The 27,509-nt window shown below is 38.6% G+C and overlaps 1 protein-coding gene across 1 annotated transcript; it reads right to left on the bottom strand.

Annotated features, from left to right (window-relative positions):
- Positions 1-5,006: 5,006 nt before the first annotated feature.
- LOC125218657 (carnosic acid synthase-like) lies at positions 5,007-7,065 on the bottom strand. Its single transcript, XM_048120377.1, has 2 exons — positions 6,172-7,065; positions 5,007-5,732 (listed from the first exon to the last, which is right to left on the bottom strand). The coding sequence occupies exons 1-2, from the start codon at positions 7,063-7,065 to the stop codon at positions 5,127-5,129; spliced, it is 1,500 nt and encodes a 499-aa protein (XP_047976334.1). The 3' UTR covers positions 5,007-5,126.
- Between the last annotated feature and the right edge of the window lie 20,444 nt (positions 7,066-27,509).

Raw genomic sequence — 27,509 nt, forward strand, 5'->3', positions numbered from 1 at the left:
CTCTTTTTAAATATGATCATAAAGTCGCTCAAGATGCTTGGTTAGATGGGCTGCAATGAAGCATTTGCCTTTCAATTTTTTTGATGACAAAAAATATTAAGTCACTATGCAAACCGCTTTTAATGTCGCTGCTAAAAGAATACCCGCAACTTCACATCAAAGATCTAACAACAAACAATTTTTTGAGAAGCAAAGAGAAGTAACACGTTTTTTGTCCACCTTGGGTCACAAAGTAAACATTTGCTCTGATGTGTGAACTGATGCTTTTCAAAGAAATTCTTATATGGGAATTACATGTCATTTTTGGGACAATAGTTGGACGTTGCACAAGCATTTGATTGGTTTTAGACAATTTCCTACGCCACACACCGCACCCGCAATTGCTGCTTTAATTATTCAAGTTTTGAATGAATATAGATTGTGCAATAAGGTTTTTTCTGTTGGTTATGATAATGCAACCGCTAACACTGCAAGTATTGCCAACTTAATTGCGGTTTGTGCAAGTATTTCCATCAAAGATGCATTTGTCATATTTTAAATTTATGTGTACAAGATGCTCTTTCTTTGTGCCAAAAGCATGTTGATCCTATTAGAACTGTCGTAAATTTGATCCATTGGAAGCCTCACATTGGTAAGGCTTGGAAGAAATATTGTCATCAAAAGAAAATCAGGTACACAAATTTTACAATTGATGTGTCTACTAGATGGAACTCCACATATGATTGTTTGAACTCTACTTTGGAGCATATAGATTATTTGATTGATTTTTTTAGGACTTATCCCGTTGCTGATTTATATCTATTGCATGCATGTTGGGAGCAGAGCATGAGTTTGTTTAAATTGTTCAAAGGTTTCAAAAATGCGACTGTTGAGTTATCGGGTGTTTATTATTTCACATCTGTTCGTGTTTTAGAGCATTGTATGTATATATCACTTGGTTTTAAGACGGCTATGAAAAATTCCGTCTCAAACCCTGAGTTGATGTGTGTTTTATATTATATGATTGACAAAGGGCTTAAGTATTTCAGTGAGATTCCAACGGTGTTTTTGATTGCAAAGGTTTTGGATCCGAAATGGAAATTAGTCGGTACCTTGAAGATTTTAGAATTTTATTACAACAATTTGAGTTCTATTGATCTTCAACCACTTCGGTCTTTGCAATCGGACACAAATGACAATGAGGACAACAATATACGTTTGTCCGCAATATTCCAAATAAACATCCCCAATCTCTCCGTCGTCAAACATGCATTTGAGTTTGAGTTGCGAACTCTCTTTGCCGAATACGAAGCCAAGTACAACAGTACCCACCAAGTGAGACAACGGACCACCCCTCAACAACAACACAGTTTTGGGTTCTTTCAAGTTGATGACCGACGCACAATCCCAATTGGCCGACCTATACGGTTACACCACCAGCGGCAGTTCGTCGGCAAGGACGGTAAGTGAGTTAGATTTATATTTTGACTCATGCTTTTCTTTGAATGAATATGAAGGTCCCGTTCCCAACCAAATCGACGTCCACGATTGGTGGGGAACACATGAGAAAGATTTTCCCATACTTGCATCAATGGCCAAGGAGATTTTTTCAATTCCGGCTTTCACTGTTGTCGTCGAGTCCGCTTTTAGTGTTGGAGGCAACGTTTTGGACGATAGAAGAAGTAGACTATCCGGCCAAAATATGGAAGCCACCATGTTATTTGACGATTGGTGTTCGGCTGACATTAGAGACCAAGAGCTAGATTGGAACACGACCCAAGTACAAAACGACCAAGACTACTACCCCGACGAAGAAGAACAACAACAAGAATGAGGTGGAGTGGGAGGTCTACCGCCGATTGCCGAATAGGTAAGTAGGGTAAGAGAACTACGTGAACTTTGATTCCTTAATGTAATTGAGCATTAAGGATACGTAGGCAACCCAAATTAAATTTTAAATTTAAGTTGGGCTCAAGTCCTTTTTTTTTCAATTGTTTCAACTTTAAAATATACAAATATAATTGTATTTGTATGTACTCTAATCGGTGAAGAAGACTTCTCTATAAGACTAACTTTTGACAATTCTACCATGATTGTTGATGGTTAAATTAAACTCAACAATTAAGGTTGAATTGCTAAAGGTATCCTCAATTTAGTTATCTAGAAATATCTCCTTCGCCGACTAAGAGTATATATATGTATTATTTATTTACATTTATAATTTATTATTTTTTACTTCAAGTTTTTTTATTTAAATTGTTATACAAGCTAACAAGCATGTATTATGTTACTCCCTTCGTCCCACGTTACTTGAGTCACTTCTTTTTCGCACTCGTTTTGAAAAAATAATACTAAATAGTTCAAGTGGAGAAAAAATAAAGTAAAAAAGAGAATATTATAGTTAAGACTCTTCTCTACATTATTCTCTCTCTTACTTTTCTTTCTCTCTACTTTAACTATTTATTATTATTTTTTCAAAACTAGTGCAAAAAAGAAATGACTCAAGTAACGCGGGACAGAGGGAGTATGTATATAATATATTTACAAATTACATTCATAATTCATTTATTAATTATTATTGTTTAAGTCTTTTTGACTCTTTTGTAATTTCAATTTTCAACATTTGTATTTGTAATATCGACATATCGTTCAAATTTGTATAATTGTATCAATAAAATTCCAATTGTCCAACTCCAATGTCGATTTCTAGTCTACTCCATTTGTCAATTGTCATTCTCGTTTTATTTATTTATTCGATAGTACAAGACTACAACTACAAGGTGTAATTTGTAATTAGTACTATAAATGAATAATTTTTTTTTAAAAAAAAATGAACTTGAACCGGCGGTTTAAACCGAAACCGGCCCGAAACCGTCTGGAAACCGCCGATCTTGAACCGGCGTTGAACCGCGGCTGAACCGGTTCATGAACCGGAACCTAGGCGGGCCGGTTCAGGTTCAGAATTTTTTCGAACCTGAACCGGCGGTTTCGAACCGGGAACCGGCGGTTCATGAACCGTGGTGACCTCTAGATACCACATATAAAAAAATACCCCGTATAATTAAACTATACATTGATGCGGGGCAACAACCCTTCTCCCCTCGATAACACATGTTCAAGAATGTCTATATTCCTTATATGTGAAATGCAACTGCAACTTATGACCAACATGTTTCACATGATATGTAAATGCATACTATCTCCAAGAAATCATATTCCCACTCTGATACCACTTAAATTGTCACATCCAATCCCTCTGACGTATACATTGTGACAACCAAATATAACTTAAATTAAAGTAGTCACATAAAAAAAAATAAGACTACCCAAATACTGTGATTAAAAAACCCAACAATTATTAGAAATAATTACATATATTTAAAACCCAACAATTATTAGAAATAATTACATATATTTAAATGTCACAACCAACCCATCTTACGTCAACATCTTACCCAACCCATCTTACACCCAACCCTCAACATTTGTAATAAACAAACTTTAAATAAAATTTCAAAAGCTAACATTTATTTGATACGTATTTTAAAATAATTTTGGACTATAGTGGTACGCTCTCCATCACTCTATATGTTATATATTTATCTACATGTAATGAAATGCGTCAGCTGCCGATCCTGATTATACGCACGTAAACTAAAACATCATTCATATCTTACTCCTTAAAAATAATAGTAGTTGTTTACATGAGTCACAACTCAGTGAAAATAAACCATGCATTTAATTTCATATCACAATTATCAACCATATTCTTTAATCAATACACATACAATAGACAACAACTATTAGAAATAGTTTTGTATAAATATGCATACGCCACTTTGTTCAGTTTATTATTCTGTGGCAAATCAAGTCTGATATTTGTCCGAGATTCAATTGTATATGACCAGAAGGTCTCATTGCCTTTGTACATATATCTATATATATATGACCCAGAGGCGGACCCCTACTAAGGGGTTTTGGGGTCGCATACTCCCATGGAACCCCCAACAATTTCACTATTTATACTACACAGTCATACTTCACTAAATTTGCTCACTAGCTCAAGTGGCAAATCACCAGCCTTAGCAGTTTCCTCGCTTGAGTTCGATTCCCTTTAAGCCCTGTTTGGAATTTTATATTTATATTTTTCTTTTTGCTATTTTTTGTATTGCTTTTTATTTTTCTTATAGATATTGTGATTAACTTATCTGAAAAATTATTCATAATTAATAATAATAATAATAATAATAATAATAATAATAATAATAATAATAATAATAATAATAAGAATAATAATAATAATAGCATAAATTTCTCTAGTTTTCATATCATTTAATTATTTTTATCTCATTATTCACCTCCTTTGCATCTTTATAATGTCGAAAATTTTGGTGGCAACACCAACATTTAAAAAATATCTTAGAGTTGGACCCCCCAACGTCAAAATCCTGCGTCCGTCACTGATATGACCTGAAGGTCCATTGTCATTGTACATATGATCTGTAGGTCCATTGCCATTATATATGACCCGTTGTCATTGTATATATGACTCGTAGGTCCATTGCCATTGTATATGACCCGTAGGTCCATTGTTTTTGTATATGTGACCCGTAGGTGTAACATCCGAAAAATAGGCTTAGAAGTAATGTATTATTACGTTCAGGAAATCTTTGAATTTGAGCTAATCTCAAAATAATTTTAAAAATAGAGAAGGGTATTAATTAAAGAGAATATAACTAGTAAATTACTTATTGTAATCAATCGTTTTTTAAGTAATCTATGTATGAAGAAAGATGTTATAAGTATTTATAAAATTATGTCCAACAAAAGGAATATGCATAAATTAAATCAATTATTTCCATCAATCACTGAGTGACGGAAATTTAGACATGGAGATATTTTTATCTCCAATATTTTCTTGGATTTGGAAGAATTATCTAGAAGGAATGATATAGCATGTGTATCATGCCATGTTGCCTAATTCAAATCCATGTATTAAAATAATAATACGGGGGGAGATGAAGATCGAAAATGATCACCTAATTCTTTTTTTAATACATTTCCTAATTTATCCCTCACAAACATGTTAATAGATCTCCCCCAAGTATTCACAACACACTTTGACAGCACCATTATATTAATTGGCATTAAACTATGATGGGAATAGCTCTTAGGGGGATTTTCTTTTGTAGAGCTAACCCAAACACATCTTCTCTTTGGAGTTGTTTCGATTCAGCCCCCTTTTCAAATTTCCAGTCGAAGTTCTGACACATTGTTGCGATCATGCATGGCAGCATGCGACTAGCTAGCGGCATGCCAGGGCAATTTCTCCTCCCCGAACTGAAGGGGATCAACTCATAATGTTGCCCTCGAAAATCTATTTCACTATCCAAAAATCGCTCAGGCTCAAAACTATCTGGATTCTTCCATATGTTTGGATCTCTAGAAATCGCCCAACAGTTGACAAATATTTTAGTGTCTTTAGGGATTATATATCCACTCACTTCCGTTTCCCGTTCCGCGACATGTGGAGATAACAGTGGCGCGACAGGATGATATCGGAGCAATTCTTTGATGGTGCCTTGCAAGTATGGAAGTCGCGAGATGTCGGATTCTTCCACTATTTTCATCCCTCCAATAACACTCTTGAGTTCTGCTTTCAGCTTCGCCATTTTTTCTGGATGGAGTAGTAATTCCACCATTGCCCATTCTGATGTGGCTGCACTTGTGTCTGATCCAGCAATAATTAAATCCTGATGCATATAGAAAACGAGTGAGAACCAATTCATCACTAAACATTAAAAAATGAAAGGCCACACATATGGACCAATCTTGAAGCTTTGTCAAATCATAGCTCGTCCCACACATTTAAAAAATGTTGGAAAAATCAATCTTGTTCGCAATTATCATCAGGCGAAAAAATCCGATTGACTACGTGTAACTTATTGTTGATTTTTTCAAACCAAACAAAACTCTTTTCATTACATTTTATTTAATTCACCCACGGTGACATCCATTTTTTGGCAGATATAATAACAAATTTTTTCTTATGGTAGGATATTAACTGCGGTCTGCGAACTAATTCAAACTTTACGGTTTTTCAGGCCGATTTTTAAAGTTGCAGGACATATAAGAATTTCTCAACAATTTCCCAAAAATAAAAAAAAAATTAAAGAGTTGTAAGTCACATACCACCAACAGATGCTTAATCTCTCTAACACTTAAATCATACTCATTTCCTTGAGAGATGTCAAGTAAGGTTTCGAGGAAATCCGTCTTCTTCCGATAAGACGACGTCGTTCTCGCTTGCAACCGCTTATCGATGAGCCCCTGCACTAACTCGAGCAGACTCCCAAGGTGATAAGTGAGCTTTCGCCTCAATCCTTGCGGATCCAAAGGAGCAAAGATGGGGAAGAAATCGGCGACATTCGGAACGCCTATGTACCTCGTGATAGCGTTAACATGCTCCCTGAATTCCGATTTAGGAGCAGCAGCATCGGTGGAGGCGTACTCGACGAGTTCGATGGAGAAAAGGGTAGAAAACATGAGATTTGTCATGGTGGTGAAGGTGGCTTCTCCGACGTTCATTGCTCGGCCCTCTCCGCTGCACTTAGTGATGTATTCGACGAGCTTTCGCAGCCTCTCCTGCCGGATTTCTTGGCTGGCTTGGAGAGCTGGATTGGAGAAGAGCTTCTCTCTTGCTATTCTTCGCAGTTTCTTCCATTGATCGGAGCTGGCGGGGATCATGGGCATCGAGACCTCGTCGTGGCCGAGCACGCACACTGCGAGCGGTGTGAACGCCTTGGCGAACACGAGTCCTTGTTTGTGGAGCACTTCTTTTGCTAGCTCGGGCGAGGAGACGACGGCAGCGAGCTGGTTGCCAAGCTTGAGGGACATCAAGGGGCCGTAGGTTTTGGAGAGGCGGGCGAGGGACTTGTGGGGGTTTCGGCCGAGTTGGAGCATGTTTCCGATTATCGGAAGACGAGGTGGCCCCGGTGGGGACTTGCCGTTGCTACATGGTTTCCACCTTGCGTAGACGAGGCATGCTACTAGGAAGGCAATGGATAGAACAATGAAGAGTTGCATTTTTGGTTTGTATAGTTTCTTCTTGTATGTCTCATGTTTATTTATAGATATAGAAAGTCATGAGTTAATTGACTTGGTTGACTGAGCACAGTTTAAATATATTTTTCTTAGATGATTTCAGTCATATTTTTATTTGAATTGACTTAGGGAATTGAATTGACTTAGGGAATTGAATTGTTCTAATTAAAAGAGTATTTTTTGTGTTCCTAACCTTGAAACATAAATTTATTAGCAGTTTGAAGGTGTCAATGAATTAGAAAAACCCCTTAATTATGCTACTACCATTTCTGCATAGACTAACATAGTTTGACTAGCATCTTAAATTGTTTTATTACTACACAGTTTTGAGGTAGTGAGATGCAAATGATAGATTATTATAACCCGCAGAACATAATTGAATATTTTACTAAACAAGTTGTATCTAATCAGACTTGGCTTTTCTATTCTCAGGAATTAACTATACTTTGCTTGATTTGATTTTTAACTAAAAATGACATATTGCACTTTTTTAGCAATTGTTGACTAAGTATTCATGAGTGCTTCGATTACAAAGTGATAGATAACCGTGTACTAAACAATGTTGTTTTTAATTCGTGAAATTTAAAAATAAATAAAAAGAATCTCTCAACTCTATGTAGCTATTTTCTCTGTCTCCCTAGCCATTCAGATCATATACGGAGTAGGTGATAAAAGATTGATATATAAAGTTATATTAATATTAGTAGAATTGATAGATAATTTGACTAATACTCCCCCTTACGTGAAAAAATTGTCTCCTTTTATACTTTTGGGATGTTCGCAGTTTAAAATTTCATTTGCTTTTTTTCTATTTTAGATAAGAGGACTCACCATCACACGACTCGTTATATTCATAATCTATTATAAAAATATATAAAATTGTGATTCACTTTTCACTAATTTATTTTTTTATTTATTTTTTATAAATCAAACGATTTCTTAAACTTAGTACTCCCTCCGTCCCATTAAATATGCAACATTTGCTTTTCGGCACGAGATTTTATGTAGTGTTGTTTTGTGAGTTAATAAAGAGAGAATAAAGTAAGAGAAAAGAAAAAGTAGAGAGAGTATTGTTTCCATTTTGGAAACGTTTCATTTTTAATGCGATAGACCAAAAGGAAAAACGTTTCATTAGAAAAATGTTTCATTTCTAATGAGAAATTTCTAATGAGACAGAAAGAAAATTAAGTAAAATATGACTATAAATGCTGCGGAAGGAGTACCAATCTCCAATGTGAATATTTATATACTTTTAATTAGTCGACCAAATTTCACGTTCCTTTGCAAATTTTCTAATTTTCCCAGATAACGAGTATTATTATATTTTTGGACTACCAAAGCCATTATATATTCATTATCTAATTAGTCTACATGACTACATGACTACTATACTATACTTAATCTTATCTCAGTATTTTAATTGAATAAACAACCAAATCAAGATAAAATTAGCCTCTGTTTTATCATAAAATTACCATGTTGTGGACAAATTAAAATTGCATATCATAATATAAACCATTAGGACATGGAAAATGTGATAAAAGTAGTGGTAGTATATTATGAGATTCAAATTATTAGTAATATTGGTTGTTTAAAACTTTTCACTTGTCTAATTTTGGTGGACGGTCCAATATAATAAACCCAATCTATTTTTTATGGATGGAAATAGTTTAGTTCATCTAGAAATAATATGTTCATTTAAGAATGAACCTAAACTTATAAGTCCCAGAATAAAATCACAAAAAAGATTTGTATCATGAATGCTCTAATGGCGTTGTTGTATGTGGTGATTTGTTAGCCATAAGTGGAATAATGACGGACAAACTGATAGGAATTAATATGAGATTAGTTTTTATAGGAGAAATTAATACTCTCTCTGTCTCAGTTTAGGAGTGCAATTTAGTTAGAGCACGAGTTTTAAAAAATTGTTAGTGTGTAATAATTGAAGTGAGGTAGTGGTTGTTGGAGTGTGTAATAATTGAAGTGAGTGAAAAGTTGGACTCTTTTGATTTTTTGTATGTTTAAGATTTTGTTTTGTTTTATTTTTATGAAAGTAATGGCATTTGAGTGTAAATTTCATTAACAATAAGGTTAAATTTTATATCCAAATATGGTAAATTCTAAATGAGACTCTTAAACTGGGACGGACGGAAATTTTGGAGAGGCGGGCGAGGGACTTGTGGGGGTTTCGGCCGAGTTGTAGCATGTTTCCGATTATCGGAAGACGAGGGGGGGCCGGAGGGGACTTGTCGTTGCTACGGCCTTGCCGCATTGAGTAGACGAGGCATGCTGCTAGGAAGGCAATGGATAGAACCAATGGCGGAACCAGAAAATCAAATAAGCTGGTGCTAAAAATAAAATAAAATAAAATATTAAAAATTATAATAATCATCATTATTATTATTATTATTATTTATTTTCAAATAAATAATACTCCTTCCGCCTGCCATTAACTGTCCTGTTTACTATTTTAGTCTGTCGATCATCAGGAGTTCTGGTTCACTTTTACTATAAATGGAAGGTACACTTTATTTTCCACCAATTCATTCTACTCATATTATAAAACTAATATATAAAAATAATTTCTCACATTCCACTATCTTTTCTCAATCACTTTATTTTATAATATTTTTTAAAACTCATGTCAAACTTTAATAATGATGGATAAGGGAGTATTGTTTTAAGATTACGAGGATAGTTAGATTTGAAAAAAGAGATGATTATGTGTTGAGCAACTAAGCAATTAATTGTACTTCCATTTCTATTATTTTACAATCAACTAAATAATTAATCGTCCAAATTCAACAATTGGGCAAAAGTCATGCGCAATGTATAATTCAATACTAAGATGAGTAAAATATACAGAGTATAATTATTTATTTATAATATTTGATAATACCTTCCTCATCATTCTTTCAAAAAAATTCTATGTTGCAATATGCTTTTTTATTATTAATACGATATTAGTATATTTTGATTTCAGGTATATTCTGATTTCATAACTTATTAAATCTAAAATAGTGGTAAACTATTAAACAATTGGGCAAAAGTCATGGGCAATGTAAAATTCAACAAGTGGAGTACTAATTAATTTAATATTATTGCTCGGTGAAAAGTTAAAATAGGATAGCTTACGGTGAGTCAGATATCATTTCCAAAGTTCATTATTCTTTCTCTTTCCTGGTCGCTATACGACTATATCTATTCTATATTTCTATGTCTACGACTCTCCATTTCTTCTCCCCAATCTCTCTAAAAACAAGAATTGGGAATGGATCCCCTGTTGTGCTCCCACCACAGCAGGGTGTGCTGTGCACTCACAGCATAATATTAAATTGAAGTTTACTTAATATTTTAATATTGAGTGCACAGCACACCCTGCTGTGGTAGGAGCACAGCAGGGGATCCATTCCCAACAAGAATACCCTCTCTTCAATTTCTGCCCCAAGCAGGAATAATTATACAGTGTCCGTCGCCGGCAAGCCCCCGCTGGAGGGGCTTGTCCCTTACTAGTTCCGCTTACAAACAAGAGTTGCATTTTTGGTTTGTTTGTTTTCATTTTGCATGCCTCTTTGTTTATTTATATATAGAACGTCATGAGTTAATTGATTTGGTTCATGATTTCAGTCATATTTTATTTGAATAGACTTAGGGAATTGAATTGTTCTAATTAAAAGAGTATTTATTGTGTTCGTAACCTTGAAACATAAATTATTAGCAGTTTGAAGGTGTCAATAAATTAGAAAAATACCATAATATAATTATGCTACTAGCATTTCTGCAGGTATGGGGTTAGGCTTGAGAAATTTAATTTTTGAATGAATCGTATAATGTGCATTAGATTAATGAGTATATAATTAACTAAGTGAAGGACACGGCATAAAGATTCTTCTTACTTAGAAATACATTACATCAAATTGTCGCCAATTTTGTTACCGTCTAAATGTATCACAAAATTTGATGGATATACATGTCTGTACGTAGCTAAATTTTACTATGACACATCTCACGGTATCATTAAAATTGTTTTATAACTACACATTTTTGATGTAGTGAAATGCAAATTTACGAATAAAATATAAAAATCTCACAGCTCTCATTCTATAAACTCATTTTCTCCATCTCCCTAGTGTTAAGAAAAGGGAAGATTCATCACAATGAAATCTCCACAAATTGGGAGCCAATCACCCAAATCAATCACCGTGTGAATATTTTATTCACTTACCATGTATATTGTATTCCTACACCCTGTTTAAAGGGAACATTACACAGTAAATAAATCATCCTATTCATTACAATACATTGCTTTCTATTGCTTTCTCTCCCAAAATGTTGTCTCTCCGTTCAACATGGCATCAGAGCGGGTTTGGACTCAGAAACGGTATCATCATCGTCCTTGATACCTTTCTCGACCCTTTCCGTATTTTACCTTTTTTGTTCTTATCTTTTGTACCTGTACCAATAAACCAACCATGTCAGACACCGACAATAAAATCGTTGTCCCATCCCAGTCGGATGAGATTGCCCGGCAATTGCCGAAATCATGAGCAAAAGTTTTGCCATGATGAAACCACCATCCCAATCAGAAAATAACCCACCAGAAATACCAGTATCATACAAGATCGATACTCAGAGTGTCCACTATACAAGAGCCGCGGCCGGGCCACGGGAGAGCCGCGAGCCGCGGCTCCCTATAGTGCGAGGGGTGGGCAGCTCCCCCCTTTTTCAGAATTTTTTTTTTTTAAATTTCGAAATTTTTTCTATTTATACCTAAAATTCATATCTTATTTTTACTCTACTCTCACACACAATTTACCCTATTCCCTTCAATTTGAATTTTTGTGAAATGCAAGGCGGAGACGATCCCGGTTATGGAGATTCGGGACAGGGGGGCTTTCCACCCCACCAACGCTGGGGATCGAGTCCCACCCCTCCTCCATCCCAGATGTGGAGTCCGCCATCGCCGGCGCCGTGGCTACAAACACCCCAAAACCGGGGGCAGTCCTCGGCCTATCAGCAGAGATATGCGGGTCGTACCCAACCAGGGACGGGCGACTATCGACCCAACATGGACGCAATTAACTTCCCGTCCCAATTTCAAGCCTCCCCATTTCAGAGCAGTCATTCTCCGCTTGATGAATCTGATAGATTTACATGGGAACAATTGATGGGGTCGCCTGATACCCCGACGCCGATGCCCGGTCGTGTAGAGACGGGGAGAGGAGGCGGTGGAAGAAGCGGCGGTGGCGGCGGCGGGAATGGCGGGCGAAGGGGCGGCGGCGGCGGCGGGCGTGGCGGAGGATCCACGCGAGGTGGCGGCGGCCGCGGCGATGGCGGCGGGCAGGAAGGCGGCGGCGGCGGCGGTGGTCGACGAGGGTTTTTGTACACAGACGCCGAGTCCGTTGCTATTGCTAGGGCATGGGACACGGTGACGACAGATTCCATAGTTGGCACGGATCAGACCGACTTATGCTTCTGGCGGAAAGTCTTGGTGGTGTACAATGAATTCAACCGCCGGGGAGCGTCGACCGTACACACGATCAGATTTGGAAGAAGTTCGGCAGGATCACTACAACTCTTCGGAAGTTCATTGGTATATACGAGAACCAACTGCGCACTGCTGAGAGTGGCCGCAGCGAAGCCGACGTAAAATCCCTGTCGATGCAGTTGTTCAATGTGCAAGTAGGCAAGAAGTTTACCTACTGGGCAGAATTCCTCGTTCTGCGGGACTCCCCAAAATTCCGAGCCATCTGCGAGAACGCGTCTGATTCCGGGCCAAGCCGTACAAGACGGGGCAGGGGCGGCAACTACAACAGTAGTAGCGGCGGTTCAAGGACCTTCGACCTCAACGACGAGGTCATGGAGGAGCCCCCCCGTCACTATCCCGGCGTCCACGGCCCCTGGGTCAACAGTCCGCCATCCGAGCCGCTAGATCGGCCTCCGCCGCTGCCTCCCAACACTCTGCTGCGGGCCCGTCTGCACCCCCTCCCGGATCGGCCCGAGCGGCGTTGCAAAACACCCTAGCCGTGCAGATGATAAAGGAACTCAAGGACACTCTGTACTTGTTTGAGAAGTCGACCAACCCGACTACCAAGATGTTGTACTACGACCTCATAGTGAGGCTGAGGTCGTTGTTGGGGTGGGAGGACATGGCGGCGGCGGCGACGGGACCTCAGAGCGGTGGCGGTGGTGGTGACGATGATGACGTTGGCGGTGACGATGCAACGGGTGAAGATGAAGTGGCGGATTCTGATGATGAGACCGAGTAGTCGGCGATGGCGGTGTTTTTTTATGTTTTTGTTTGCGTGTTCCTAAACAATTTTCGTTGTATAATTTTACCCCGTTCTATAATACAACGAAGATTTGGTTTTCGATTTAGTTTTCATTAAATTATGCGTTTTATTTAATTATTGTAGTCTAACAATTTTAATTGTAGTAGAATTAAAATATAGACAAAATGGAAAAAATAAAATTTTTGGTGGCTTGGCCATGTCCACTATAGTGGGAAACATGGGCATTGGTGGCCCGACCACGATTTTGTGGCCTGGCCACACTTTGTGGCTTGGCCCGGCCATGTATAGTGGACACCCTCAACCTCTCCACATTGGAGGAGACAAACTGAATGGTAACAATTACTCCATCTGGTCCGTGCTTATGAAGACGGCGATAAGCGGTCGGGGAATGGTCTCTCACGTGACCGGAGTGCCTCCTCCCCCACCGCGAACCGATCCAGCCTTCACGCAGTGGCAACAGGTTGATCACTGCGTGTTTACATGGTTGACTCAGAACATCGAATCTCGGCTAGTCAGCCGAGTTTCACAGCATCCGACAGCCAAGCATATCTGGGATGCGTTGGCTGTCACGTATGGTAGCGGAGGAGATAAAATCCAGGTCTACGACCTTAACTTCAAAGAAAGCACCGTGAGACAGGGGAGCAGTTCATTAGAAGAAACTTGGAGTATCCTGCAAGAAATATGGATCTCAATTGATCAGAAACAGAAAAATCCAATGATATATCCTGAAGATATTGAAATCCATGACAAATTCATACAAGATCAGAGAGTATGTTAATTCCTATATGCAATTGATAATAAGTATGAATCAATCAAGAAGGAGATCCTGAAGATGGAACCACTTCCCTCGGCTGACTGTGCTTACAACATGGTTATGCGAGAGGAGACAAGGAGTCAAGTACTACAACCCGGAAACAACACCAGCGGCGCGTCCTAGGAGGGAATCGGAGCAGGGCTTGTAGTCCGCGGGCAGCAGGGTTTCTCCAGCAGCTCTCGGGGCAGTAACCGTGGCGGCGGGAGTTGGAATCGGCGAAATAACAGCCACCGCAACGACGATGATAGATCAAAGCTTGTGTGTTCCTATTGCAAACGAAAGAAACATAGAAAGGAGTCATGCTTCGAGCTCATAGGTTACCCCGACTGGTGGGAAGAGAAACATGGGAAGCCACCACCGCCTCGGACTCCGTTGAACCGTGGAGGACATGCCGCCGCGGTGGTCGGAGACGATTCCAACCGAGGAGACCTCCAAGAATCTGGTCCAGCCCGGGGCAGCGACAAGGATTCAGTGGCTGGAGCTGTTCCGCCAGTCAACAAATCGGGGTCGGCGAATTTCGTCGCCGGCAGGAGTGGGAGCGTAATCGCCGACTGGAGTGAGGAACTAATGGTGGAAGAGGCGCCGCCGGATGCTAGGGTTCCAGGTAAAATGAGTTTTGGGGGTTCTTTTATTAGAGGCCCCCATAACTCTCGGCATTCAGAAAAAACACCCCATAGGAATATCCCTTTCCAAAATATACCCCACCAGATTGATAAGTCTCAATTAGCCCCAAACTTTTTAGCTAATTCCGTAAATTCCCAGATTTTTTGTAAAAATCAGTTTCAGCCTCTCAAAAATTTTGGGGTTGAATGTACGGTGTCTAGTGCTCTTGAAAAAAATGATAAGTGGATATTTGACTGTGAGGCAACTGATACAATTACATATGACGCCTCAGACCTCATCGAACTTCAAAAACCTCAAAAATCTCATATTCAGACTGCCAATGGGGAATTTACAATGGTTGAGGGGGCTAGGACTGTTAACATATCACCTACCCTGCAATTATCAAACTGTCTCTATATTCCTTCGATGTCTCATAAATTATTGTCCATTAGTCATGTCACCAAGGAGTTAAATTGTACGTTACTAATGCAGCCACAATTTTGTCTGTTGCAGGATATCCGAACCGGGGAGATAATTGGACGTGGCACTGAACGCGATGGGCTTTACTACGTGGATGAGATAGCTCAAAAAGGGACTGCCATGCTAACTCACGGGTCAGCTGACCAGAAAGCTTGGCTTTGGCATCGGCGCTTGGGTCATCCCTCTATCGGTTACGTAAAATTATTATTTCCTAGTATTATTCCTAAGCATGATATGTACTGCGAGACTTGTTTTTTATCCAAAAATCATCGAAACACTTATCCTTTGAATAATACTCGTGTTGAATCCTTGTTTGCTTTGGTACACTCTGATGTTTGGGGGCCCGCACCAGTTATTGGGGGGCAGGATCTTCGATATTACTTAGTTTTTGTAGATGACTGCACTCGTATGACTTGGGTTTATTTCATGAAACATAAATCTGAAGTTTTTCCACATTTTACCCATTTTTATAACCTTATCCAAACTCAGTTTCACAAAACAATTCAAGTTCTTCGGTCAGACAATGGAGGGGAATTCGTTAATTCCAGTATGAAACAATTCTTCCAAGATAAAGGCCTTATACACCAAACCACATGTGCTAATACCCCTGAACAAAACGGTGTGGCCGAAAGGAAAAACCGATCTCTCCTCCAAATGACTCGTTCTATGCTCATAGAGTCAAAAGCCCCAAAACACTTCTGGCCCGAAGCCATTGCCACCTCAGCCTACCTCTTAAACCGATTGCCCACAAGTATTCTTAAACACAAAACTCCCTTACAAGTCCTGTCCACCCTCACAAAAATCCCTCCGCCCTTGACCCTCGAACCTCGCGTCTTCGGATGTTCCGTCTTTGTCCATATTCCGAAACATGAAAGAACTAAATTGTCTCCATGTATTATTAAATGTGTATTTGTAGGATATGGGGTTAATCAAAAGGGGTATAGGTGTTTTAATCCAAAGTCAAACCGCATGTTCGTTACAATGAACTGCAACTTTCTTGAAACTGAGTATTTCTTTACCCACCTTAGCGGTCAGGGAGAGAGTAATATTCGGAATAATAATGATATGGACCCGCTAAGTTGGATCTCAATGTCAATGCCAACGCCAAGCAATCCTAAGGCAGACCTAACAGAGAAAGCAGTAAGCAATTCCGCTGAGCAAGTTTCTGATGTGGTAGAGTCCGCTGTGGAAAGTGACATCGCTTCAACTATTTCTCCATTAGGATTATCCAATGTAAGTACTCTTGTGGATACAGTTAATTGTTTGGCTAACATTGTGAGTACAGAGGAAATAGAAAATCCAACTGAGACCGCAGAGAGGGATATTGAGGAGATCGAGGTAGAAGGAGTTGACCCTGGCACTGGGAGATACATACTTCCACCAAGGCCAAACAGAGGAGTTCCACCAAAGAGGTACACACCAGAAAAGATTGGCAGGAAAACGCGCTACTCTATTGTGAACCTGGCAAAAGGCCATTTATCAGAAATGGCTCAGGCTTTCGAGAATGCACTGTACGATGAAGAAGAAATCCCACAGACATGGGAGGAAGCTATGAAACACAAACATTGGAGGGAAGCAATGAAGAAGGAGATAGATGCGTTGATCCGAAATCATACATGGGATAAGTGCACTCTGCCAGGGGGAAAGCGACCGGTAGGTTGTCGGTGGATCTTCACCATCAAAAGAAGACCTGATGGCTCGATAGAAAGATACAAGGCACGGCTTGTCGCGAAAGGCTACACTCAAACATATGGAGTGGACTATTCGGAGACCTTCTCTCCAGTAGCCAAGATGAACACTGTTCGAGTATTGCTATCTGTTGCTGCTAATAGGGATTGGCTATTGCACCAGTTCGATGTGACGAATGCCTTCCTTCATGGTGAGTTGAAGAAGGAAGAGGAAGTTTATATGGAGGCACCCCCAGGTTTTGCAGCAGATTTCGAGGCAGGCGAAGGATGTCGACTGAGGAAGACCTTATACGGATTGAAACAATCCCCAAGAGTGTGGTTTGGGAAGTTTGCCGGGGCAATGATTAGCTATGGATATACGCAGAGCAATTCAGACCATACTCTATTTTTTAAGAAGCGAGGGGATAAGATCACATGCCTAATCATATACGTCGATGATATGATTATTACAGGTGACGACCTAGAAGAGATTGAGGACTTAGGAAGAATCTATTTAAGGAATTTGAGATAAGAACTTGGGTGATCTAAAGTATTTTCTCGAGATTGAGGTGCTAAGATCAGCAAAAGGAATTTTTCTGCGACAAAGGAAGTATATCTTGGACATTCTAGCAGAAACTGGTCTACTGGAGTGTAAACCAGCAGACACTCCTATGGTAGTTAATCATGGGCTGCAAATTAGAGAAGAAGCTGAGTTAACTGATCGTAGTCGATATCAGCGACTAGTCGGAAAACTCATATATCTTTCTCATACTAGGCCTGATATTGCCTATGCAGTGGGGGTCGTGAGTCAGTTCATGCATAAGCCGCAGACGGATCACATGGAGGCAGCACTTAGAATCTGTCGATATTTGAAAGGAACTTCTGGTCATGGAGTGTTGTTTTCCAAGAATGGACACCTTGAGATTCATGGATATACAGATGCTGATTGGGCAGAAAACCCGAATGATAGAAAATCCACAGCAGGCTACTTCACCTTTGTTGGAGGTAACTTAGTAACGTGGAGGAGCAAGAAGCTGAAGGTGGTGGCTCTCTCAAGTGCTGAAGCAGAATTTCGTGGGATCAAAAGTGGATTGACCGAGATATTGTGGCTAAGGAGGTTGATGAAGGAGATTAATTTCTCTCCTAGCAAGTGCCAGTTGTATTGTGATAACAAGGCTGCTATAAGCATCTCACAAAACCTAGTCCAACATGATCGAACTAAGCATGTGGAGGTAGACAGACACTTCATCAAAAAAAACATTGAGCAAGGTATTGTTGAACTACCTTTTGTTCGCTCAGAAGATCAGCTTACCGATATCCTGACTAAGGCAGTCAACTCAAGAAGTTTTGAAGATGTGCTTTCCAAATTGAGTATAGGAGACCCCATCACTCAATTTGAGGGAGAGTGTTAAGAAAAGGGAAGATTCATCACAATGAAATCTCCACAAATTGGGAGCCAATCACCCAAATCAATCACCGTGTGAATATTTCTTCTAGAATAGGATTATTGACTTACCATGTAAATTGTATTCCTACGCCCTATTTAAAGGGAACATTACACAGTAAATAAATCATCCTATTCATTACAATACATTGCTTTCTATTGCTTTCTCTCCCAAAATGTTGTCTGCTCCGGTCAACACCTAGCCCCTCGGATCATATATGGATGAGGTTATAAAAGGTGGATATAGAATAATATTAGTAGAAGATAGTAGAAAGATATTGTTGACTAATACCAATCTCAAGTGCGAATATTTCTAATTTTTCATAATATTATAGTATGTTCTAAGTCGACCAAATTTCACACTCCTTTGCATAATATCTATTTTTCTAGAATATTACATTTTTGGCCTACCGAAGTCATTATTCATCTACTAGTCTACATGACTCATGACTACACGTCTACTATACTATAACTACTATTATCTCGGCATTTTAATTGAATAAACAACCAAATCAAAGATTAAATTAGCCTCTATTTCTTCATATTTTTTCTTGGGTATATACATGTACTAGACAAAATTAAAAGTGCATAACATAATATAAACAATTCGGGCATATCCTATATAGGGAAAGAGAGAACAAGTTATAGGAACTCATTATGGTACCACGTATCCACACATATTTTAAGAAAATAATTAGTAGACGATGTTACTGGATGTGTTTAGCGGATAAGAGGTATTATCATTAATTTAACTATATAGAAAAAGTGTTTTCTTTAGTAAAAAGTTAGATGTATTTGTAAGGTCGTGTATATAAAGTGTCTAAGGACTGAGATCATATAATAAAAAGTCATCAAAAAGAAAAGTAGTGTAGTAAGACTATATTTTTGTAGACTCATATTGAGTATCAAGTAATTGCATGTGCAAGTAAATAAATCCAAAGCTAAGAGCATCCCATTAATATACGGAGTATATTATAGAGTTACAATTGTATAGTAAAATGTAGAGTTAGGCATAAACCTTTGCTGTTTTGAGTTTTCCCTTAAATTATGGCATTATGCAAAATAATTTCACTGTTTTGCACAATTTTTAAATTTCATTTGTAATTTTAAAATAAATATAATATATCTAGGAATATTAAGTTCATTTGAGATGAACCAAAACTAATAAGCCCCACAATTTCATTTAAGTTGTACTGGATTGAAGATGGATAAAGACCGATTCGAAGAACAACTCCGATGCAAGAAAATTGTGTAAGGTGTTCTTCAAGAAAAACTCTCTAATAAATTGTTGTCTAACAAATTAGGAAAGAAAACTAAGTCTCTAATTGTAATATCCTTGATCAAAATAGGTATCATTTTATATTTTATGTAGATTATTTTGTAAATAATACTATGGATATGATATTTATAAGCAATGGCATTATATTAAAATTATATAGTTCAGTATAATTAAACTAAGTATGTGTATTATAAATGTATATACCAATTTATATGTTTAACTAATGAAAGTAGCAAAACTATATATATACGTGCATCTGTTTGTATAAGAAATGTTGTCCAATATTTTAAAGAATATTTTAAAGTATTTATATATATGTATCTTGATTTCTTTGATAAAATATAGTATATGATTACCCATAGAGACAAGTGTAAGAAAAGAAAGAGGAAGAGGTGGCCTTAACATCTCATGCATTTGACGTGTGTAGTAAGGTGAAGATGAATCTTTTTATATGGAGAGGTAGAATAATAAAAAGGAGGACAAGAACATTAGACAGAAAAAAATAGAAAAAAAAATATCGAGAGTTAGGAGGGAGAAGAAAATAAGAAAAAAAAATGGTGATCTTTTGGCTCATGATGTTCGAGACCTGTAAATCAAGATTTAGAATATTTGGTATTATGTGTTTATATATTGTATTGGATTTATTTGATAGTATATAATATGGATATGCAGTTGATAGAATTGATATGTTTTGTATATGTTATTGAAAGTACATGAATCATGTGATTAAAGTGGATCTGATTAAAATGGATCTGTGACGATCTTGTTTTGAATTTGAAAATATAGAGAGACTTATGAGTCCAATACCCTCTTCGGGTCAATTACAGAGGGACCTATGTGACACTAATGGTATTGCAGTGTGTGGTGATTTTCTTAGGCATAAGTGGAATAACAGACAAATAGTATCAAAATGACAGGAAGAAGTGAGAAATAAAATCACTTTATTTAACACAATTTAAACAAGTCAAATATGACACAATCATCATTCAAATTTGATAGGAATAGCTCTTAGGGGGATTTTCTTTTCTAGAGCTAGTCCAAACACATCTTCTCTTTGAAGTTGTTTGGATTTAGCGTGTAACGACCGCCCTTCAAGGGTATCATAAATGCGGCGATCGCGATCTAAAAGGGCTTAAATGCAACAAATAACATAGGCTAGGGTTTCATAAAAAGAGGGTTTGACCAAAGTATTTAATGAACAATTAAGTAAGAGAAGAATAATGCCTTAGCAATGAAATTCAACGATAAAAGCACTATCACAATTAATATTCAAAACGACAAGGTTTTAAGATAATCCAAACCGTAACATGTCTCAAAGTTCTAAACAAAGGTCAAATAGTTTCAAACCCAATCAAATGAAGAAAGGTTCATATTTCAGCGAAAGCATCCAAGAGAAGAGTGAAGCTATGTAAGAAGACACAACTGCACTCGGGATTTCAAATGACCACATTATTCAATTAATTTGCTCAACACCGCCAACCGCTCGTCGCCGATCAACCTGAACATAGGGAAAACACATGCAGGGCTGAGTTGTAACATCCCGGATTTTCGAACCCTAATTTTTGAGCCCTAGAATTTTATTCATAACGTGGGAGACGAGAATTAATTGATGGATGAATTTATTGCATGAGTTTCTTTGACCGAGTCGAGTCTAGGGTTTGCGTTGGAAGTTTGAAAAGTCAAACTTGTTGATTATATGATGTGGCATGTGATTAAATAAATTATGAGGTAAATTATTTGTTTAAGGGTGAGTGAGAATATTAGGGAAATTTTCCATAAATACTAGCCACCTAATTCTTGAGATTTTCGAACCCCTTCACTTTTGGAGAAGAAATTCTATTTTTCCGGATTTAATTTAATTCTTGGGGTATTTATCCAAATTAAATCCAAAACCCAATTATTCCTTATTCCTCAATGAGAAAAATCGACACCCCCTTTATTCTTGGTGATTTTCTAAAACCACCTATTCTTGGGAAGGAAGAATTTATTTTATTTTAATTGATCCCTTGGTTGGTTTCCTTCCATACCTAGAATTTAAATATTCTACCAAATCTTTCCATTCCTCAAGAGATCTTGCCATATCTTATTTTAGTTAATACTAAAAATCCATGCCTTATTTAAAAGGCATAGAACACGCCTATTTCCAATCCCTAGTTGGGAGAATTCTTATTTTTATTTTGCTCCGTGATATTTTATTCTACTCCGTAAAAGATACCAAACGAAATCTTGGCTAATTAAAAGCTACAATTTTCAAAACCTACATGCTTGAAACCCTAGATCTTTTTATTTCTTCTTCCCTACTCCACAAGATTTTATTTAATTGTGTAGAATCAAATCTTACCAAATATTCTATATTATTTACCTAAAGATCTTATTGAGCACTATAAATAAGAGAAACCCCTAAACCCTAGCCCCAAAGAAATCGCCTCCCCCCCCCACCCCATATCACACGCCTCTCCCTCTCTTCTCACTCTCTCAATTTTCTTCTACTTTTCTCCAATAATCCTCCATCCTTTGAGAAGAAATAGAGTTTGAGCCTCAAGATTTTTGAAGAACCAAGTCTTTACTTCGTTTCTACCGTTCGTTTTTCTCAAAAAGGTATTCTCATATTAATCTTCTTCTTTCTACTTGATTCCTCTTCTTTCTAACCAATTCATCGGTATTCTTGAACCCTCATGCAGTTCGTTTTTCTCAAGAAGGTATTCTCATATTAATCTTCTTCTTTCTACTCGATTCCTCTTCTTTCTAACCAATTAATCGGTATTCTTGAACCCTCATGCATCTTGTTTGAGTAAAAGTGGGATAAAGGGGATATGGAAATATGTATGCATGTGTGTGGCGTGTGTGTGTGTATGGCGTGTGTGTGTGCGTGTTGTGTGTATGTTGGCAAAATACCCTTGTGTGACATATATTGATGTTAGATCTAGAGTTGAGATGCGAATGGAACTTATGTGATGAACATGGCCTTGATTCCTGATGTTAAGATAAATCGATGGGAAAAGGGAAAGCGTTGAGACATGCATGAGTTAGGAGTTTGTGTTGAATCTGATTTGTGATATACGCCTATGTGCTTAAAAGGTGAAACCTCGGTTGCGAAGTGAGTTAACAAAGGAAAGAACATACTTGAAATCTAAGCAGTCGAGGTGGGCTTTATTCTTAAACTCTCTCTTATGTTGCAAATTTATGAATGTGGAGAAATAAGGGTGGTTTAACTGTTATGTCATGCCTATGTCTGTTTTGTTGTGATATTGTGCGCCTGATGCCCAGTTTGAGAGTTCGCTCCATTGGGCTATAAGGCTATGGATATGTATAAACGAATTCGGGTCTGAGTACGGGCCGCAAACCCTACCATGCTGTGTACACGATGGGATCGGGAGCCGTCCTTGCTAGTCGGCCGGTCTCGTGGGCGAAAAGTGTGGCCACACTTTCGTCGCACCATGGAAAGATTGCGATTGTGATTGTGGAATTTGATGAGAAAAGTGGGGAGTTGTTTGACTGGCCAGTCTATGGAAATATTGATTTTGTGATACTCGTGATATTTTCTTAACTGCTTAAAACTCGAGTTCACCATGGTAAGGGTGGCATAACTTATAAAATGTTTTGGCAACAAGCTCACTGAGTATTTCAAAATACTCAGCCCTGCATGTGTTTTCCTTATGTGCAGGTTGAATGGTGACGAGCGGTGGCGGGTGTTGAGCATATTAATTAATTAAGACGGATGTTTTGAACTTCGAGTGTAGTCGTGTCCTCATACATGGCTTCACTTTCTCTTGGTCGTTTCCGCTGAATTTTTGATACACTTTAGTATTGTTTTGGATACTTTGCACTTATTCCCTTCGGTTTGGAAGCTTTAGACTTCTTGTGGCTTTCTTGGAAATTATGTTAAACTCTAGAGATTTTTGGTCGTAATTTATGGTACCTTTCTTTTACTTATTAAAGCTTCTAGGTTAAACCGTTGACTTATTGCTCTGATAGTTCCTTTAAATACTTTGTTCAAAACTCTTTAAATGAAACCCTAGCCTATGTTAAATTCTTTCAAGTCCGTTTTGGTAGCAGTCGCCGCATTTATTGTACCCTAGAAAGGCGGGCTGTTACAGTTGGTATCAGAGCCAGGTTCTTTTCGCTCTGGACGCAAGAGTCTTTTCAAAATTTAAGTTATCCTTGTAACGACTTTCTAACGTACTAAATATGGAAGGCTCAACACCGCAACTCGTCCCGTTCAACCGCGAAGAAAGAGGTACAAAATATTGCTATGACTTATGATTGAAATATATTGCTCTTGAAAATTTCGGTGGGAAATGTTATTTCGTGAAAATAGAAAGCATGCCATAAGTGTTGGAAATATTGTGAATGTGAAGCGATGCTTCCCAAATGGTGATCCGTTGAATGTGGTATGAGAACTTGTGAAAATTGTGAAATGCGAATGTGATTACGTGAGATTATGTTGCAATGTTTGCGATGCTTAGACCTGGACTTCTTGTTACCCAGCATGACTTAGCTATACGATCACAGCGCTTATATCAACAGTAGAAACGCGGAATGACTAGTATGAGACTTCAAGCTATGCTTGAAACTATAGTGTGCCTAAGAAGTAGGTCAGAAAGAACGTGCTAGAACTTAGTTGTAAGTTGACAACTGCAATATCACTTTCCTGAGTGATAGAACAACGAAAATAAATTTTGAACTTTGGTGTATCCTTACAATGGTGAGATCATACCTAAGACCTAATAAAACTATGCAGTCTTGCATACCATGCCAAAGTGGCGACGCGACACAAGTACGACGACGTGTATGATACCTTAAGACCACGTGTATGATGGCAATCGAAAATGACTATGTGACATGGCAAGAAGAAGACTTTGGAAAAGCGATCATCAAAAATAGTTATCAATTTCGACGATACGATGAATCTCAACTTGGAATCCACGGTTTCATAGAATGACGTTGCCATGTTCAGGCTCGGAAAAATGTGCGAGGAAGTGCGACCTTCGTAGCTAGAATGAACAATTCTTTTAGTCAACAGTACTTACTTGGATCCTATTTTTTTTTTTCGGAACCTCTCGATCAACAGTGAGCCCTTGTTTATCTATGACCTTGTTGGACTCGCAATTTGCAAGTAATACCCCTTATTTCTTTTCCAATATCGAGTCATGACTCACTTGGCTTGAAATTTCTGTTTGCCCTTGTAACTTTGGACCTCTTGCTTGAGTAGTATTCTTTGATTCGTCATTCATAAGAACGATATTTGATTTTATGAGTTCTGTCATTGAACTTCATTCCTAAAGTTGTTTGCAATCATGACCTTCAGTATGATCACATCTCCAGACCTGTTTTCTTCAAAAGATGGAATATTCTTTTTGGAATTTTCGTTCATCTCTTCATTTCTCTAGTTCTTTCTTGCAGAAGTGAAATTCTTTTTAGCTCAGTGATTTTTCTTTCTGCAATACCAAGTTAAGGCTATGATGTTCTCTTCTTCGTTAACGGGTTTGATCGTGTTAATTTTCTGAAAAGTTCCAATCACTTTGAGTTGCCCTCAACAAACCCGTTGAACCATTATTAGTGCTACTTCATGACATTTGCCTATGTTTCTAAACTCTGCCACGACTGATTGTTTTAGTCCTTGACATGTTTGAACGATATCATTCATTGCTGTGCGGAATTTTTGCAAATTTTGATCAGGCAGTCTACTGTGGAATTTGAGATTTATTGCAGTTTCATCCTGTTTTCATGACCTACCTTATGTTCTTTCGAGCTCTCGTCAGAAGTAAATTCTCAAGCTCTATGGGTTTTACTCGATACCTCTAAACCATTTAATTCTCAGAATGGACGAGTTAAGTTCAATGGAACTTAATCCTTGCTTAGTTTCAAACCAATTGTCAATGATGAGATTTGAAAGTGTCGAGCTAGAAATGTTATTCTTGTTTCCTTGATTAAGTTTGGAGCCTTTCCGATGAAAGACATTTTGTGGTGCTTCTTCGAATTGAAATCGGTCCATATCCAAGTTAAGACTGTTTGATTAAATTTTGAGTTCTTAATACATATTCTGAGTTCTTGATGCGACACGGCAAGGGAAGGCGAAAGCTTAAATCTTTTAAGATACATGTGGGAAATAAGTTTTACAGACAGACACGCGTTGAAATGATACTCCAACAAGAGGTGTAGACATGACCAATAGAACAAGACGAGAAATATTTCGCATTTACGAACTGCTTATAACGAGCTGCTAAGAAATTGAATGTCGTGTTATGTACATAGATAATAGAAATTTCTCGAACTTGCTCGAACGTAGAAATTGTACTAGGAGAACTTAAGTTAGTTGCTCACGATCTGCGAGTTATGGCGATGGGAGATATCGACGTAACCTTAGCAATGGACTGGTTAACCGCGAACTTTGCGACGACTCGCTGTAAGGAGAGGCAGATAACCCTACAAGCTACGGGTATGAAACCCATCGTGCACCACAGAATCTCGATGAACCGGCGAACCGCCATAATCTCCGCGTTACAAGCCACCGCGATGATGAAGAAAGGACGCCCTGCCTATCTTGTCTATTTCCACGAAGAAGAGAAGGAGGAAAGGAGGCTCGAAGACGTCGCTGTCGTACGAGATTTTCCAGACGTTTTTCCCGAGGTGCTACCTGGACCGCCGCCGGATAGGCAGTTAGAATTTACGATCGACCTTGAACCTGGAGCCGCACCTATATCCAAGGCACCGTACCGAATGGCGCATAAGGAATTGGAAGAACTCAAGATACAATTGCAAGAGCTCATGGATTTAGGTTTCGTTAGGCCTAGTGTTTCGCCATGGGGCGCACCGGTGCTCTTCGTCAAGAAGAAAGACGGGTCAATGAGAATGTGTATCGACTATAGAGAGTTGAACAAATTGACCCTCAAAAACAAGTACCCCCTACTAAGGATAGACGACTTGTTCGATCAACTCCGAGGAGCCGGCGTGTTTTCTAAGACCGCATTCCGAACCAGATATGGTCACTATGAGTTCGTCGTGATGCCGTTCAGTTTAACGAATGCCCCAGCGGTATTTATGGACTTGATGAACCGGGTATTTCACCCATACTTGGATAAGTTCGTCCTAGTGTTCATAGATGACATTCTAGTCTACTCAAAGGACGGGAAGGAGCACGCAGAGCATCTACAAATCGCGTTGGAGACGTTGAGGACCGAGAAGTTGTACACCAAATTCAGCAAGTGTGAATTCTGGCTGAAGGAAGTGAACTTTCTAGGAAACATTGTGTCGGCAGAAGGAATCCGAGTGGACCCCGCCAAGGTTGAAGCGGTACAACAATGGAAGTCGCCATCAACACCTAACGAAATTCGGAGTTTCCTGGGCTTGGCAGGATACTACCAAAGGTTCATAGAAGGGTTCTCCAAGATAGCGAGACCGATGACCCAGCAGCTCAAGAAAGGGATCAAGGTGAACTGGACGCCGGAGTGTGAAGCGAGCTTTCAACTCTTGAAGGAGAAATTGACCACCGCACCAGTGTTAGCTGTGCCAGAGCTTGGAGTAAACTACGTAGTCTACACCGACGCTTCGAAGGTCGGATTAGGATGCGTGTTGATGCAGAACAACAAGGTGATCGCCTACGCGTCACGACAACTGAAACCCCACGAGTTGAACTACCCCACCCACGATTTAGAGTTAGCAGCGGTAGTACATGCCCTAAAGATTTGGAGGCATAATCTCTACGGAGTTAAGTGCGAAATCTTTACGGATCATAAGAGTTTGAAGTACTTTTTCGAGCAGAAGGACCTGAACATGCGACAACGAAGGTGGCTCGAGCTGGTGAAGGACTACGATTGTGGCATCAACTACCACCCTGGCAAGGCAA

This window comes from Salvia hispanica, chromosome 1 (assembly GCF_023119035.1).
Source record: "Salvia hispanica cultivar TCC Black 2014 chromosome 1, UniMelb_Shisp_WGS_1.0, whole genome shotgun sequence".
Taxonomy (NCBI): domain Eukaryota; kingdom Viridiplantae; phylum Streptophyta; class Magnoliopsida; order Lamiales; family Lamiaceae; genus Salvia; species Salvia hispanica.